Source organism: Phocoena phocoena, chromosome 21 (genome assembly GCF_963924675.1).
Source record: "Phocoena phocoena chromosome 21, mPhoPho1.1, whole genome shotgun sequence".
In the NCBI taxonomy this organism is placed as follows: domain Eukaryota; kingdom Metazoa; phylum Chordata; class Mammalia; order Artiodactyla; family Phocoenidae; genus Phocoena; species Phocoena phocoena.
The window spans coordinates 5,423,600-5,441,061 of record NC_089239.1 but is presented as its reverse complement, the minus strand read 5'-3'; the positions used below and the strand labels follow the sequence as shown (position 1 = coordinate 5,441,061).

General features: G+C 37.3%; 1 protein-coding gene across 1 annotated transcript; it reads left to right on the top strand.

The window, feature by feature from the left end:
- The first annotated feature begins 4,766 nt into the window (after positions 1-4,766).
- IDO1 (indoleamine 2,3-dioxygenase 1) lies at positions 4,767-16,835 on the top strand. Its single transcript, XM_065899781.1, has 10 exons — positions 4,767-4,867; positions 8,905-9,000; positions 9,112-9,231; positions 9,699-9,817; positions 10,472-10,486; positions 12,811-12,910; positions 13,462-13,579; positions 14,636-14,687; positions 15,134-15,282; positions 16,455-16,835. The coding sequence occupies exons 1-10, from the start codon at positions 4,769-4,771 to the stop codon at positions 16,817-16,819; spliced, it is 1,233 nt and encodes a 410-aa protein (XP_065755853.1). The 5' UTR covers positions 4,767-4,768; the 3' UTR covers positions 16,820-16,835.
- The last annotated feature ends 627 nt before the right edge of the window (positions 16,836-17,462 follow it).

Genomic DNA, 17,462 nt, shown 5'->3' with positions numbered 1-17,462 from the left:
AAAGTGCTCTGTAGAGTGTGGACTATCTGAACTATAAACAAATAAAGTTATACTAGCATAAAATTCACAGAATTGTCACAATGTGTAACTAGTTTGTAGAAATCCTCTTCCGGAAACTCATGTTCCTTGTTAAACCCAAGAGTAAAAGAAAAAAGAAAAAAAGCAGTGCTTTTTTAATCTCTTCTCTTAAGAAAGGCTGCCCATCATAATGATCTTAAGATCATGATTCTTGAACCAGACTGCTTAGGCTGAAATCCTGTCTTTCCACTTACTAACTGTGAGATTGGACCATTACTTAAATTCTACATGTCTTACATTTATCATAAGGAAAATAAGGATAACATATATACCTTTTAGGATGTGTGCAAGAATGGAATGGGTTAGCATTTGTAAATTGTTTAGTAAAATGCTATTTAAATATTTGAGAATTAAAATGTTGATAATTATTTGGTGTGTGTGGCATTCTTTAAAAGACAAATTAGGGAAATGTAGTTGTTAAGGAAAACATATTTACCCTAAATACCTTGCACTTCTTTTTGGTTAAAGCTTGCAACAACAAAAAAGTGGCTCAGACTCTCACTGGAATATTAATATATTTGTAATTACTGTAGCATTGCAGCGATGTGCCCTTTTTCATTCTTGACATTAGGTATTTGCTCCTTTATTTTTTCTTTATTTGTCTTATTAGGGGCTTAGAATTTTTGTTTTCAAATATAGGTATATACTTTTCTATTCCACTAATGTCTTCACTTATTTACTTCCTGTTACATTATTTTCTTCCTTTTACATTCTTTGAGCTTAATGTGGTGTTTATTTTTCCAAAATCATGAGATGGAAGCATAGCCTTTCTTTTAAATGATCTATGCCTTGTAGACTATATAGTTTCCTCTAAGTATGCCATTAGCTGTGTCCCAGACATTTCATGTCATTTTAAACCATTATTCAAGTCAAAAATAGTTTCTAGTCTCCATTTTGTTCGGGTTTCTTTGACCTGTGAGTTATGTAAAAATATGTTTCTTCATTTTCAAACATATGGGGATTTTTCAGTTAATATTTGTTATTTATTTCTATCTTAATTTGCCTTGGTTAAAAAATATTTTCTGTATGATTTAATCTTATGAAATTTTTGAGACTTGTTATGAACCTGCACATATATGGTCAATTTTTTAAAATGTTCCAGTGTACTTGAATATAATATGTATCTTGAAATTGTCGAGTTTGATATCCTCTGTTTCTTAAATAGATCAAGTTCATTCTGTTTTTAAAATTGCACATATATTCAGTGATTTTTGGCTAGCTTGTTTCATCTCCATCAATTTTGCTTTACACATTTTGAGGTTATGTTTTTGAATGTATAGAAATTTAAAATCGGCATATCTTCCTGGTAACTTGAATGCTTTATGTTATAAAGTACTCCCCTTTTATCACTGTGATGATTAGTTTTATGTCAACTTGCATAGGCTATAGTACCCACTTCTTCAATTAAACACTAATCTAGGTTGCAGTGAAGGTATTTTGTAGGTATGGCTAACATCTATAGTTAGCTTTGAGTAAAGGAAATTAAGCCTAATAACTTGAGTGGGCCTTATCCAATCAGTTGAAAGGTCTTAAGAGCCAAAAACATAGGAGAAATTCTGCCTGTGAACTGCAACATGAGATTCTGTCAGAGACTTTCCAGTTTTCTGCCTCTCCCTCTGGATTTCAGACTTCCTAGTGCCCACAATCATATCAAATAAACCCATACCCTGATATGTGTCTATCTATCTATAATCTAGTCATATCTATCTGAAATATCTCCTACTTACTGGTTCTGTTTCTCTGGAGAATCCTGAGTGATACAGTATCTAATGATACTTTTTGCCTTAAAGTCTACACTAAATATTTACTCAGCTATGCTACTTATTTTTATTTGTTTTCTGTGACGTATATTTTTATCATTTTACTTTTCAACCTTTCTGCATCCTTATATTTTGGATTTTTATATTTTAAATAACATATAAAAATGATGTTTTTAAAAGCCCAGTCTGACAATCTTTGTAGTTTTAAATTGGAATGCTTAGTCAAGTTACATATGATGTATTTATTGGTATACATGATTTTAAATCTACCATTGAACTATTTTCTTTGTGATAGCTCTGTTTAGCATCCATTTTTCTCTTTTTATGTCTTCTCTTGTATTGATTAAGATTTACTTCTTAATCAGTTTTTCCATCTATTGGCTTATTGCTTATAATTGTAACAGCATTTACCTACTGATTACCGTAAAGATTAGAACAAACATCTGTAACTTTTCAAAACCCTTATAAATTAGTTCTCATTTATCATTCCAGAAAATGCAAGAATTTTAATAGCATTTATATCTATTCTCATATTCATGCTATTGTTGTCATATATTTAATTCTATCTATCATGTATCTATCTAAATAAATAAATAAAATTTTGCTGGTATTTTTGGCTTCCATATGGATAGGCCAACATCATATTTTTTGTTTTCTCCCTTGGGCCTGATTTCAGCAGTTTTAGACTCATGAACCATTCATTTTTAAAAATATTTTTATCTTTTATTGAATTATAGTCGGTTTACAATGTTGTACTAATTTCTTCTGTACAGCAAAGTGATTCAGTTTTATATATATATATATATATATATATATATATATATATATATACACATTTTTTATATTCTTTTCCATTATGGTTTATCATAGGATATTGAATATAGTTCTCTGTGCTACACAGTAGAACCTTGTTGTTTATTCATTCTACATATAAAAGCTTACATCTGCTAATCCCAACCTCCCACTCCATCCCTCCCCCAATCCACTCTCCCTTGGCAACCACAAGTCTGTTCTCTATGCCCGTGAGTCTGTTTCTGTTTTGTAGATAGGTTCATTTGTGTCATATTTTAGATTCCACACATAAGTGATATCATATAGTATTTTTCTTTTTCTTTCTGACTTCACTTAGTATGATAATCTCTAGTTGCATCCACGTTGCTGCAAGTGGCATTATTTTGTTCTTTTTTATTGACGAGTAGTATTCCATTATATATGTACCATATCTTCTTTATCCATTCCTCTGTCAATGGACATTTAGGTTGTTTCCATGTCTTGGCTATTGTGAATAGTGCTTCTATGAACATAGGGGTGCATGTATCTTTTTGAATTAGAGTTTTGTCTGGATATATGCCCAGGAGTGGGATTACTGAATCATATGGTGATTCTGTGTTTAGTCTTCTGAGGAACCTGCATACTGGTTTCCACAGTAGCTGTACCAACTTACATTCCCACCAACAGTGTAGGAGGATGAGCAATTCATTTTAAAGAAGAGTTGCCATTGTGTTCTCTTGGCTGTGTAATTTTAGTTTCAGTTTTCTCTATCTTTACTGTAAAGAGAACCTATTCTTGGAAAACTACATCTTAAAAAAAAAAAAGCCATAATGTAATAAGGAAGAAGAGTGTGAAACCATTCTATAATGTAGTCATTCCAATGTAATGTACTATTGAAATGTATTTTAAGTACTGACAAGCTGGATGACAGCACTGCATTGTCTTTTAATATACTGAACACTAACTCCTTTTTTTCCCTTTTGACCGTCATAAGGAACAACATGGCTTCTTCTCTTGCTTCAGCTTCTTGTATGAGATTATAAGATCACATGATGCCTGTAAGTGACCACAGACCTGCAGAAACCCTGAAAATCTTTACCAAATGCAATCTTTTTTGTTTTTTTTTTTTTGCTGTTCGCGGGCCTCTCACCGCTGCGGCCCCTCCCGGTGCGGAGCACAGGCTCCGGACGCGCAGGCTCAGCGGCCATGGCTCACGGGCCCAGCCGCTCCGCGGCCTGTGGGATCTTCCCGGACCGGGGCACGAACCCATGTCCCCTGCATCGGCAGGCAGACTCTCAACCACTGCGCCACCAGGGAAGCCCCCAAATGCAATCTTAATTGCATTTTGAAAGAACCATTTTCAAGGTGTTTTATCCTTTCTTTCAGCTATGAACATATTCCAGAGTCTCCAAATGTGGACTGTTTCTTTATCAGTCCCTTAGAGATCAGATAAAGTAGAGATGCAGGAAAATCTTCCTTAAAAATGACTCATTAGGAATATGAAGAAGAAAGAACAGTATCATTGTGAATGCACATAAAAGACTGGGTAAGAAAAATGGAGCTAGGGGGTGAAGAGATGCTATGTTTCTAAATTCTTCATGTGCTTGCTTTTTTCTTTCTTTTTTTTTTTTTTCTATTTCAGAGGCACTGACTCTGGGTACCAGAGATTTTCTTTCATGGCTACTGAAACAAGACACTAATACGTTCAAAGAGCCCTGGGGGTTTAAAGAAGGCCAGTAACTCTAATAACTAAATGATGGTTTAGGACGTTAGCCATGATTAAATTCATTATTTTAATTCAAAGATTCAAAAGTTCCCATAAAATAAAAATGTTCTTTCTGGTCACCTATTTTTATGGTTTTTGTTGTTTCAGGCCCTTTCTGATTTCCTTAAGGCAGTAGATGTTCCTAGTAATAAATGTTTGCCAGGAATATAAACTTTCAGTTTCTTCATATGATGAATAGTGAGACTTTTTTAGTTTTATTTTTCATCAGATTACAAGTAAAGAAAGTAGAAAATGAAACTATTCTAAAAGTGGAAGTAATTTCTTGCTGCCTGTGAGGTGAGTTGTGGTCACTGGCTATGGCAACCTCTCTAATAAATAGATAATCTGAAACTACTCAGGAGACTGAGAAGTACCAGAGGAGCAGGCTGTAAGAATGGCACCTGGCAAGTCATCTCCTGTGGAAAATTCTTGGAAGATCTTTGAAGAATACCACATAGATGAAGATGTGGGCTTTGCTCTGCCCAATCCACTGGTAAGAAAGGGCACTGAAATCTGGGCACAAATATTTTCTTATCATGATTTACCCGGACAAGTTAACTTCTATAGAACAAATGTGGTTCAGTAATTTCTATTGAACAAGGGGATAAAGCATTACCAAAATTGGAGGCAGAGTTTGAAAAAAGGGGTCTCAACTTTCTTAAAATTTTCTACCTAGAAACTTAGCCTTAGAGGCACTTCTTACTTATCTTACACAGGCACAGTGTGATGAGTTAAGGAGACTACAGAAGTATTTTGGTTTAAGGCAATTGCATTTCAGAGGGTATTTTGAAAAAAAAAAAAGTAATAAATGACCCATGAGTCAAAGAACCCCCTTTCTCAGCTGATATACCTTAGATTGTATGAAGTATGTGTTCCTGCTTTGATAATGTTTTTGAGGTGGGCCACCAAGCAAGTTTGTGTTGTATTAATATTGCTCGATGTTTACTGAGCCTAAGATTCAGGCTTAGAGAGAATTAGAGCTACCTTTTTATTTCCACAAGTTTTGCCTACAAAGGGCAAGGCATTAGTGTGAATGTGTGCCTTAAAACCGCATTTTCCTAAGTTATCTTCCCAAGAGTGTCATGAAAAGCATCTTATCATTAATAATGTAATCATCAAACACTTAACATCGCATTTTTTTAGCAAATTTACAAATGTTAACTTACTCCATCTTTACAATCATCCTGAAAGGTATGTATGTTATTAATCTTGTTTTCCCGATGAGAAATGTAGAATGCAGAATTTAAGTAATTATCCAAACTCACACAGCTAGTGATAGCAGAGATAGGATGTGAGCCTACTCAGTCTGGTTCCAGAGTCTGTGATCTTTTTTTTCTTTTTTTAACATCTTTATTGGAGTATAATTGCTTTACAATGGTGTGTTAGTTGCTGCTATATAACAAAGTGAATCAGCTATACATATACATATATCCCCATATCTCCTCCCTCTTGCGTCTCCCTACCAGTGTCCCTATCCCACCCCTCCAGGTGGTCACAGGTGATCTCCCTGTGCTATGCAGATGCTTCCCACTAGCTATTTAGTTTACATTTGGTAGTGTATATATATCCATGCCACTCTCTCACTTTGTCCCAGCTTACCCTTCCCCGTGTTCTCAAGCCCATCCTCTATGTCTGCGTCTTTATTCCTGTCCTGCCCCTATGTTCTTCAGAACCTTTTTTTTTTTTTTTTTAGATTCCATATATATGTGTTAGCATACGGTATTTGTTTTTCTCTTTCTGACTTACTTCTCTCTTTACAGCAGAGTCTGTGATCTTAAAACTGTTATCAATTATGCTACATAGCCTCACTCAAGGCATTTTTTATTGGTTTTTTTCCCTACTCTTGGGTTTAACAAGGTACATGAGATTCCAGGAGAGGATTTCGAGGAACCAGTTACATGTTGTGACAATGCTGTATACCAGGATGTCTCTATTTGTTTGTGGCTCAAATGGATGAGTGCACACTCTAAAGGGAACCTTTAAAGGCAGCGTATATATAATTTACTCAGAGATTCCAATCTAACTGTACTTAGAAATCACATCCTGTAACTACCTTGGGTAGTTCAGACAAATCTCAAACAATTTTTTTCCCCAGTCTAATCTTCCTCTTCGCATAATTAAGTTAATTGAAGAAAATGACATATGTTTTAATTTTTTTACTAAAAGCACTGGTTTACTTTATATTTGCAAATCCATAATATTCAGACTTACTTCCCCTTCATACAAGCACGCAAGTGCCATAGTGCCAGGATTGGCTGTTTCAAGGATGTATTTATCAATGGTACCAAAAAAAACTTTTTCAGAAACTGCAAAGCCTCATATCAAATTTATTCTTTTTTTTCCCTAAAAAGTTGGTTCTTTTGGAAAATAAAAAAATCACAGTAATTATGTAGACCTCTAAAACAGATTCCAAGGGTTAAAGAAAAACCCGAAAACTAAAGCAAAACAAAACTCTTCCTGAGCTACTTAAAAAATAATGTTGCTACTTGAGCTGCTTAGGAAGTTAGATTCAATATTCTGAAACAGGATGGAAAAAAAAAACGAGGTTACTTTTATTTCCTCACTGAAGATCTTTCCTGGAAATTATGTGTTCAAAAATGTCTATTTCATCTCTTATAATCTATCAGCTTCCTATTCTAAAGGAAAATAATATGTCTTCTGATTCCATGTAGATGCAAAATACATTCTCTAATCTAACAGGAGTTGAATGGCCCTCTGTGTCACTCTTTATTAATTTATATTCTATCATTTAGGCATCCTCTGAACCAGAAGGATATTACTGATTGAATTTTACATGTGTTAAAAGTTCTGTCCAATAAGACACTAATCTTGACACATAATAAAGTATCTTTGTTATTTTGGGGAAATAGCAATAATCAAAAAGTCGGGCATGCTACACAGTGAAATACACAACAAAGAAAATGTATCTGTGTTACTAAAAACACCAGAGCACAGTATTTGTGTGGTTAGGGAGAAAAACTCAGAGCCAACAAGAAAGGTGGCTATCTAGTGAATATACTGCCTGGATCTTTCATTCCTAAAAATCTGCCCTGACAGATTAAGTCTGGCCAATTATCTGCAGCCCCTGAACATGTTTGAAGTTTATGTTACATTTGTCTTTGTGTTTTATAGCTTCTTTATAATATTAACTTGATTTTGAAGCTTAAAGCTTCACTCACCTTGGTTTCACCTTGATGCGTCCTCCATCCCCATAGTATTGGTGCTGCTAAGAGCATGTCTGGAAGCAGCTTAATGAAGAAGGCCTAGGGGAGTTGTTCAGGGATATGAATCTCATTCCAGGGTGTGGCCTAGGCCTTTGGTTTTTATGTTTTCCCTTGAGATGTGATTATAAATATAAGATCCAGGGAGACACGTGTTAAAAAACAAAACCCAACTGAGTAAATTTTAAAGATGTCATTGGCTTCCTTCAGGGAATCATGAATCAGGCAGCGTCCCAACTAGCAGAAAGAAAGGAGGTCTCAGGAGCTGCACAAAAATAAAAGACTCCTCTAGGCAGAAGAGAGCAGGAACACGGAAGTTACACCAGCAAAAAGTGGATTGGGGTGTCAAGGTCATGTTCCTTTAGGGAATGGCAGCAGCCTGTGAGCAGATGACCTCACTACTTGTTGGCCAGGTAATCCTGAATTGACTGGTTTAAGATTCCATTTTGGGAGAGGCAGAAACTGTAATAAGTATTGTCTTGATTTGGTGACATGGGACTTAAGTTACTCCATTTGGGGCCTGTTGTCTTGTTTTTAACACCCTTTTATTTGGATTTCACTTTTACTTACTGGGCAAAAAATTAGCCTGTAGTACCAAAGGAAGCAATCAACATGTATATATACAGCACCTCGTACATGTCCAGTACTGCGCTAAGAAAAATAGGATAAAAAGCATGATAAAATCCTTGCCATGAGGTAGTGAGATGTAAAAAGGGCAAGATTTTTTAAAAGCTGGAAACCCTCATGTTTGAATCACAATAAACTGTATGTACAAAACAAGTTACAAAAACTGCCCAACACTTGCTTTTCTTATTTATGACATGGAGATAACAATCAACTTTTGGGGCCATTATTATAACTAAATGAGAAATTACTGAGTAAAACTGCCTAGTCTCCTACTGACATTTAATAAATCTCATTTCTCTTCCATTCAAAAAAACCTTAAAATCTAGCTGAAAAGAGAAAAAATAATAGCAGATTGCAATAAATTACTTAATGTGAAAAGGTATAATCCATAGGATTCCTCACTGGAGGTATAAGAATAGAATGGAATAGCCAGGAAGATTTCAGTGAAACTTTTGAAGTGACCTCTGAAAAAGAAGTAGATGAGAGGAAGAAGAAGGGCACAGAGAAGGTCCTGAGCCCTGAGTGTGCAGGTGACAGTGCATGGGCTGGTGTCACTCGACAGGTAAGAGAGTGTCAGCATTGCACAGCACTGCGAAAGAGGCGAGACGGACCATCCGCGGAGGCAAAACTATTTTATGATACCTTCCACTAGTAACTCAAAGTCCTATTTCTTCTTTTCAAGGAGGAGCTACCTCACCCTTATGATGCCTGGATTTCCATTGCTAAAAATCTGCCTGAACTGATTAAGAATGGCCAACTACGTGCAGAAGTTGAGAAGGTTTGAAAAAATATGACGTTTTCTGTTTTAGCGTCTTCAAAGTGTTAACTTGGTTTTGCAGCGATCACAACATGCATTTTGAGTTGGGTCAACCTCTCTGTTTATTCTCAGTTAACAACCTTCAGCATTGACGGCCTCCAAGGACACAAGTTGCAGCGCCTGGCACATCTGGTTCTGGGGTATATCACCATGGCGTACGTGTGGGGTGAAGGTGATGGAGACGTCCGGAAGGTTTGGAGATTTTCTCATATTTCTTATGCTAACATGACAGATTTATATCCAGTTTACAGTTAATGTAAAACATTCTAAAAGCATTGTAACTGCATTTTGTGAAGCTTGGGAAATAGAATTTATCCTTGCACAGAGGAGTTGCCTAACAAATGGCTGAGATGGATGGATGTGTGAGCGAATGGCTGCAGATGGTTCACTGGCCATTAGAAAATCAAGATACATCCTTTGTTTCCTTTCGCCCCCTACTGTTTTGTTCTCTCCATGCCCAGATTACGTCTGCACCGTCACAAATCTAAAACGTAAGGGTTTAACAAGCACTGGGATTAAGTTATGAAATGAGGAAGAGAAAATGACATTTGTTTGGTTTCACAGCGCCCTTAGGTATAAGTTAATGTTTTGACACCCAGAAAGCAGAAGAAAGGGTGAGACATTTCCAATGTGAACGCCAAGTATCGTGTTTTAATTAGGTCTTGCCGAGCAATATTGCTGTTCCTTACTGCAAGGTATCCGAGAAGCTAGGACTGCCCCCTATTCTGGTTTATGCAGATTGTGTCTTGGCAAACTGGAAGAAAAAGGATCCCAGTGGGTATGTAAACAGCGATTATAACAGGAATGAAAGGAGTGCACGCTATTTGAATCAAGGGGAGTTAGTCATGGGTTTAATCTTTGGCAGCGGGGCTTTCTTTTCTGCTGTTGGGGTGTAAAATGCATATGTATGTGAGAGAGGTGTCTAATTAGCATACTGTGAAGTGCGCACATCTTAAGTGTTCAGTTTGATTAATTTGACTGGCTGGATAGATGGCAATGTCTGGGCTTTCAAAGCAGCCTGCTTGAAACTAAGCACTTCCTAAGCACTGAGCGATGGAGCCTGCTGCAATTAAGGGTCAGAGGCTCTCAGTGTGTATCTACAGAGGAGTATTCTAGATGTGGGAATACCACAAAATGAAATTATTTGATCTAGAAAGCTTTCTTATGAGTAACAACTAGTTTTGACTCTCCACGTGTGCTCCTTGCATATTTAATTTTTTATTGCACTTATAAAAGTCCTAAGTTAGGCGTTTGTGATGCCTACTTGATAAATATCAGAAAACATATTTTTTCTATTTTTTATCTATTGCTTTTACCTTTGCTAGATCAGTAGTATTAAATGGAATAACAATAACTCAAAAGCATTTACGTTTTACACTGGTTTCCTTTCTCTCTTCCAACTGATCCGCTGCTTCATGGCTATTTTCCTAAGGCCCATGACTTATGAGTGAGTATTCGATCTTTTTTATTCTAAGAATTACTTGTTATTCAAAGTAAACATAGGTGTACCAATATCCTCCAAATGTGTTCTTTTGAAACACCAACTGATTTTAGGCAAAAAGTAATTCAAATAATTGTTGAAAGAGCAAGTAGTTCTGGTCCTTAATAATTATCTATGACTGTGATGAGACTGTATCTGTTTGATATTTAGCTATTAATATATATACTTGCACATGCAGATGACACCCCACTTAAGGATGGTTTGACTTAAGATTTTTTTGACTTTAATATGGTGCAAAAGCAGTACACATTCACCAGAAACCGTACTTTGAATTTTGATCTTTTCCTGAGATAGATACGCAGTACATAGTCTCTTGGGATGCTGGGCAATGGTCACGGCTCCCCAGCAGCCCCGCGATCACAGGATAAACAACTGATACAATTACAACCATTCTGCACCCAGACAACCATTCTGTTTTTCACTTTCATTATTCAGTAAATTATGTGAGATATTCCACACTTTATTGTAAGATAGGCTTTGTGTTAGATGACTTTGCCCAACTGTAGGCTAATGTAAGTGTGCCGAGCGCATTTAAGGTGGGCTGGGCTAAGCTGTGATGTTTGGTAGGTTAGGTGTACTAAATGAATTTTCAACTGAAAATATTTTCACCTTAAGATGGGTTTATTGAGATGTAACGCCATCATAAGTTGAGGAAGATCTGTCAATAAATTTAATTAATATGCATATATACAAAATGCACATACACCTATGTATCTATGACTCAATGACTTCAGAGGCCAGAAATATAAATCTATTCTTTCTGACCCAATTCTTACTATTTTTGGCCTGTGTACTAAATAGAGGCTAAGAGCTAAGGAAACAAAAGTCAGTATCATTGGAATAAGCCTGCCCTGATGAACCTGGGCTAATGTGGAGGAAAGAAGATATATGAAAATTATGTAAATTACTATATGATTAAGAGAAGGATTAAGAAAGTAAAGTGCTAAGAGTTCTAACCAAACAAAAGGCATGAGGGAAGTATCCTTATAATAAGTTATTGAAGCTGAGTCCTGAAGAGTGACTAGGCATCAGTTAGAAGAAGGAAAGCCTGAGCATGTTCACGGTGGAGAAAACAGCAAGAGTGAGGGCTTTGAAGTAACAAAAATCTTGGTGCATTTCAGAACCGAAGGAAGGCTAGTGTCGCTGATAAATAATGAATGACGAAAGTAATAGTACAGGAAACGGATGAAAAAATAAACTTAAAAATATCATGTAGGACTTTTGGCTCTGATATGGGGTTTAAACAGTATCTTAAATGGGAACTTATGGAAGGTTTTCAAATGGGAGAATGATATCACCAGTCCCATTTGACAGATGAGAACGCTGAGGCTGAAACTGATGAAATAATCTTATTCAGGGTCACACAGCAAGTGGTCTGGGTTGAGACCATAAATTTAACTGCCATGAAACTCAGATATATACAGATACTGAGACCACGTTTGCATCAATGCAAAACTTCAGTGAAAAAGAAAATAGGGGGTAATCAGTTATTTGAATTTCCCAGTCAATTCCTTTGTTAGGCAGATAAATCACTGAGAAATTGAATCAGGCTCACAGATAAAAATATGGATATGAATACACTTATTTAAGCCAAAATTCTACTTTTAAAAACCATACCTCACAGATATCTCTATAAACATTGAGCTTATATATATATATATATATATATATGTATGTGTATATATATATATATATATACAGTAATACACGTGCATGTGAAACATTGATGGGATAATAGAGAAAGAGCTAGTCTTAAAGTTTTTAGTTTCAAGTTCTAGAAAGGAATTTCAAGTCTCAGCTTAATCTACTGTTAATTATATGACCTTAGACGATAGACCTAACACGACTACTCCTAACTACATAATGGATAAAGTAAACCCTGCCATACTTATCTCACAAGATTATTTTGAAAATGTAGGATAAATAAAAAGACTTGGGGGCTTCCCTGGTGGCGCAGTGGTTGAGAGTCTGCCTGCCGATGCAGGGGACGCGGGTTCGTGTCCCGGTCCGGGAAGATCCCACATGCCGCAGAGCGGCTGGGCCCGTGAGCCATGGCCGCTGAGCCTGCACGTCCGGAGCCTGTGCTCCGCAATGGGAGAGGCCACAACAGTGAGAGGCCCGCGTATCGCAAAAAAAAAAAAAAAATAAAAAGACTTGAAAACTAATAAATATTCAACAAATATATCAATATTTTTGTTAAATTCTTTTCTTTTCAGTGTTTTTGTTTTATATTTTTCTAAATTCTTGACTTCCTGGATTACTTTTCTTAGGAACATGGACATCCTATTCTCGTTTCCTGGCGGGGACTGTGGTAAAGGGTTCTTCCTGGTCTCTCTGGTGGTGGAAACAGCGGCGGCTTCTGCAATCAAAGTATGTCAGTCTATCCTGGAAAATGTGTATCTTGGTTCACATAAGCAGAGCAATCACTTAGTAGCTGAATTGTGTTCTGCAGGAAATAATTTTATCCTGACTGAATAGAGCATTTGATGACTGAATTGGAGACAAGGGATCATCTGGAAGAAATAAATATTTTATTTGGTTTTGTGTATTACCTAAAGGATAAAATGTAGGAGCCATATATTTAGAATAAAATTTGAAACCCCAGGAAGAGAGAAGTATTCTCAATGAAACTTGGCATTGGAACTCTATCACACAGTGACATAAATCTAATGGTTTTGTCCCTCAGAAATAGAAATATATAGAATTATATAAACTTATCTCTAAGTGATAAGTGAATAAAGACAAATCCAAGCTTAATTAAATATATGGAAATTAGTCAAACAATCAGACGGTACTCAGCCCAAGAAAGGAATGGACATATGAAATTTAATTGGGGGATTAAGATTTGGGAGAATTCTATTCTATGCCAATATTTAGTGTTAGGAAATCTTAAGTGTCTGTTTTCTTTTTTTTTTTTAAAGGTGATCCCCATTATATTTAATGCAATACAACGTGAAGACCCAGACACTTTGCAAAAGGCATTGCGTGATATAGCTTCTTGTCTGCACAAAGCCCTTGAAATGTTTCACCAAATTCATGGCAAGTATTATATGCCTTACAACATGCCAGGCCACAGTCAAATGTTTCTAGTTATCTAAGATGTAGAGAAAACAGAAGCAAAACCAACTCTCACATAGTGGGTGTGTTTGTGCTTTATTTTATCTCACTAAATCATTATACTTTCCATATGGCAAGTTTTATTATGTCCATTTTACATATAAGGGAATCTAAATTTGGAGGGATAAGATAAATGACTCAAGATTACATAAGTAGTAAATAGTGAAGCCAGAATTCCAAGCTAGGGCTATTTACCTCTAAGGAACATCCTTGTCTCTCACTAAAAACTGTGGAGAAACTTACCAAAAGTACAGGATGTTTTAAGTTCTGAAAAACTTAGCTTTTGCTTGATAGGAACCATCTGCGAATTCTGCTTTTTCACAAGCTAACTAAAACAGGAAAAAAAAAAAAGAAAAATAGAAAAACCATTGAGCTCAGAAGTTATTGCAAATTAACAGCTAAAAACCAGCATTAACCAAAAGAGTATAGAAAGAAGGATTTGCAAAAGGAAATGTGCCCTACTGGGATGCTCCTAACACATATGTGACTGTGTATCACTGGGCTTTGGCAAGAAGATAGACCTTCAAACCAAAGACATTAGCGACCTTTGGGGAGGGACACCCGTTGTCCACAGGGCTCCTGGAGGTTTTGTTTTCAGTTTTCCTTTTGTTTCGGCTTGTTGCTTTCTTTATGTAAGTAATTTATCTGTTGTATTTTATCTGTTGTATCAGTAAACACATGAAGTAGCCTTAAGTAAATATTGGCAGCTTAATAGGTCTCTGAGGATGAGTGGTGCCGGGCCCAGGCTCTTTGTTACAAGTTGTGTGTTAGCCCCAAGGTAGACCCCGTTCAGTGGACACAGGTGATGAGAATGGGCAAGTGAGGGAGAGCTTGTCCTCAGGGAATTTCTCTGCACAGGCCGACCTAACGCCTTTCTCATATCCTATGCTGAAATCCATGATCACTTGTTTATAACACCTTGATTTTTCCCAATCTATCTGATGCTACTTAATTAAACATATCTCATCTTTTTTTCAGAATATGTGGACCCAAACCTATTTTTCAATGTTCTTCGCATATACTTGTCTGGGTATGTAGCCTTATGCTTGAATCTGTTTTCTCTTAGACAATTAACGTAAAGAAGACAACGTTTCCACTGATGGTCCTACTATCAATCCAGTTTAAGAATCAACTTATATCCTAAAATACACATTGTAAGAAACAACAGACTGTTCTCTGGGTTATTACTTGGCCAGGCATACGCTGGAGTATGCACAGGAAAGCTAGTCGTTTTAAAGAGAGTGGAATAACCTTTGGTAGTGCAAACGTAAGGTTTCATGCATAGAATCTGTCAGATTTGCTCAGAACCGTATTAGTTATTATTCTCATGCATGAACATGAGTAGAAGGGAGAATGTGGAAGAAGGATAATGAAATCGATCTCCTTTCACCTTCCATTCATCCTCTATTGCAAGATTTGACATATGAAAATTTGGCAATTCATAAAATAACAATTATTCTTTCCTTCCTGGTTTAGTTGGAAAGGCAACCCTTTGCTGTCAGAGGGTCTGCTGTATGAAGGCGTCTGGGACACCCCAAAGAAGTTTGCCGGAGGCAGTGCAGCCCAAAGCAGCATCTTTCAGTGCTTCGATATTCTGCTGGGCATTGAGCATGCTGTTGGTGGAGGTGAGTGGCAAATGACAAATAATCATCATCTCTTATGCTAATAGAACGGTATCTACAAAGTACTTTCCCATCAGCACCTTATCTGAGCTTATCTGATGCTTTTAGGAGAATAGTAGGGACTTTATTGCAATCATCCCATTTCACAGATGAAGAAGCAGAAACTTAAAGAGGATAATAGCCAGGCTCCCTGTTAACGGGCTAGAAAGCAGTGAAGCCAGAACTTAGACCAAGTTCAACACTGTCTTGATCTTGACCTTTGAACATGTCTATGAGGTCTGATTGACTGTGGTGAAGCCAATATCGCATGTTCTGAAAATGTAAGACCAGCTTCAGAAAAAGAAAGTCTCCTGCGAATGAGATAAGACCATGAGTTGAAACTGGGGAGTGGAGAGGCTTGGCACTGTCTAGTTCCACCGCCCTACTGCCTTGGGGGTCCCGGGGCAATGCCTGCACCAAAGTTTAAAGATGAGCCACACTCATTATATTCCTTCTAGAGGATTAAGGGGGCAGAGGAAGAAGCTCCAGGAAGAACTTCTTTCTACTTTTCTTGTCTTCCTAAACTTCTACTGGATAGTCGAAGGGGAAAGCTTTGGGCCGTATGATAATACGCTTTTTCCTGAGCTCATTCACTTATTTAAAAATGATCCCTTGAGCTTCCCTGGTGGCGCAGTGGTTGAGAGTCCGCCTGCCGATGCAGGGGACACGGGTTCGTGTCCCGGTCCGGGAAGATCCCACATGCCGCGGAGTGGCTGGGCCCGTGAGCCATGCCGCTGAGTCTGCGCGTCCGGAGCCCGTGCTCCGCAATGGGAGAGGCCACAACAGTGAGAGGCCTGTGTACTGAAAAAAAAAAAAAAAAAAAAAAGATCCCTTATATTCTCTTGGATTCAGCAACATGATCTGTCAGGTATAGTACATATACTCTGTCCTTCTTAGAAGGATCAAATCCAGTAGGAAAGTGAGAAAGGAAGCAAAACAAAAATATTAAGAGTTTAGTTCATGTGGTTTTCAGAATTAAGTATATTTTACAATAATTACCTTTACTAGTAGCGAGACTAGTAGGATGCGAACAAGATGGTTGTAAATTCATGGCCGCCCGCTCCGACCTCACTCTGCCTTTCTTCCCTGGATCTGAGAATGCTTTGGCCTCCTTACTAATCCATCTTTGTCTTTAGTTCCTTCAGACTCTGCTGCTAGATTCCTCCAGGAAATGAGAACATATATGCCCTCAGCTCACCAGAACTTTCTTCGCTCGTTAGAGTCAGGCCCCTCGGTCCGTAAGTTTGTCCTTTCAAAAGGTGATGCTACCCTGCAGGAAATTTATAATGAATGTGTGCAAGCTATGGTCTCTCTGAGAAACTACCATTTGCAAATAGTAGCTAAGTACATTGTGATTCCTGCAAGCCAGCCATCCAAGAGAAAACAAACCTCGGAAGAGCCTTCAGAACCAAAAAGTAAAGGAACTGGAGGCACCGATTTCATGGGGTTTCTAAAGACTGTAAGACGTACAACTGCGAACTCCCTGTTGAAGGAAGATTAATGTAATCCAAGAAAGTGCTCATATTGCTACCACATGTGACAATGTCACTTCCCATTATATCAGAAATAGCATTAACATTCATAACTTGAGGAGGGGAAAATAAAACTGATGTCCATTAAAAAAAAACCCGCACATGGGTGTTTATAGCAGCTTGATTCATAATTGCCAAAACTTGGAAGCATGAAATAAACCAAGGTACCCATCCTTACAGTAGAATATTATTCAGGGCTAAAAAGAAATGAGTGATCAAGCCATGAAAAGACCTGCAGAAACATGACATGCATGTTATTAAGTGAAAGATGTCACTCTGAAAAGGCTACAGACTGTGTGATTCCAACTATGTGACATTCTGGAAAAAGGTAAAACCATGGAGGCAGTAAAAGGATCAGTGATTGCCAGGGGTTAGGGCAGAGGGAGTGATGAACAGGAGAAGCACAGAGGATGTTTAGGGCAGTGAAACTATTCTGTATGATAGTATAATGGTGGATACATGCCATACATTTCCCAAAACCCATAGAATGTACACCACCAGCAGTGAACCTTAATGTAAATTGTGAACTTTGGAAGCTCATAATGTGTCAATGTAGGTTTATCAGTTGTAACAAGGGTACCATTCTGGTGTGCAGAGCTGTGCGTGTGTTGG

What these genes read in the sequence shown, in the direction of transcription:
- IDO1 (XM_065899781.1), top strand. Translation starts at nt 4,769, where the DNA reads ATGGCACCTGGCAAGTCATCTCCTGTGGAAAATTCTTGGAAGATCTTT. An exon ending in TACGTGCAGAAGTTGAGAAG is followed by an intron (nt 9,001 to 9,111) that starts GTTTGAAAAAAT and finishes GTTTATTCTCAG; the next exon opens with TTAACAACCTTCAGCATTGA. An exon ending in TGAGCATGCTGTTGGTGGAG is followed by an intron (nt 15,283 to 16,454) that starts GTGAGTGGCAAA and finishes CTTTGTCTTTAG; the next exon opens with TTCCTTCAGACTCTGCTGCT.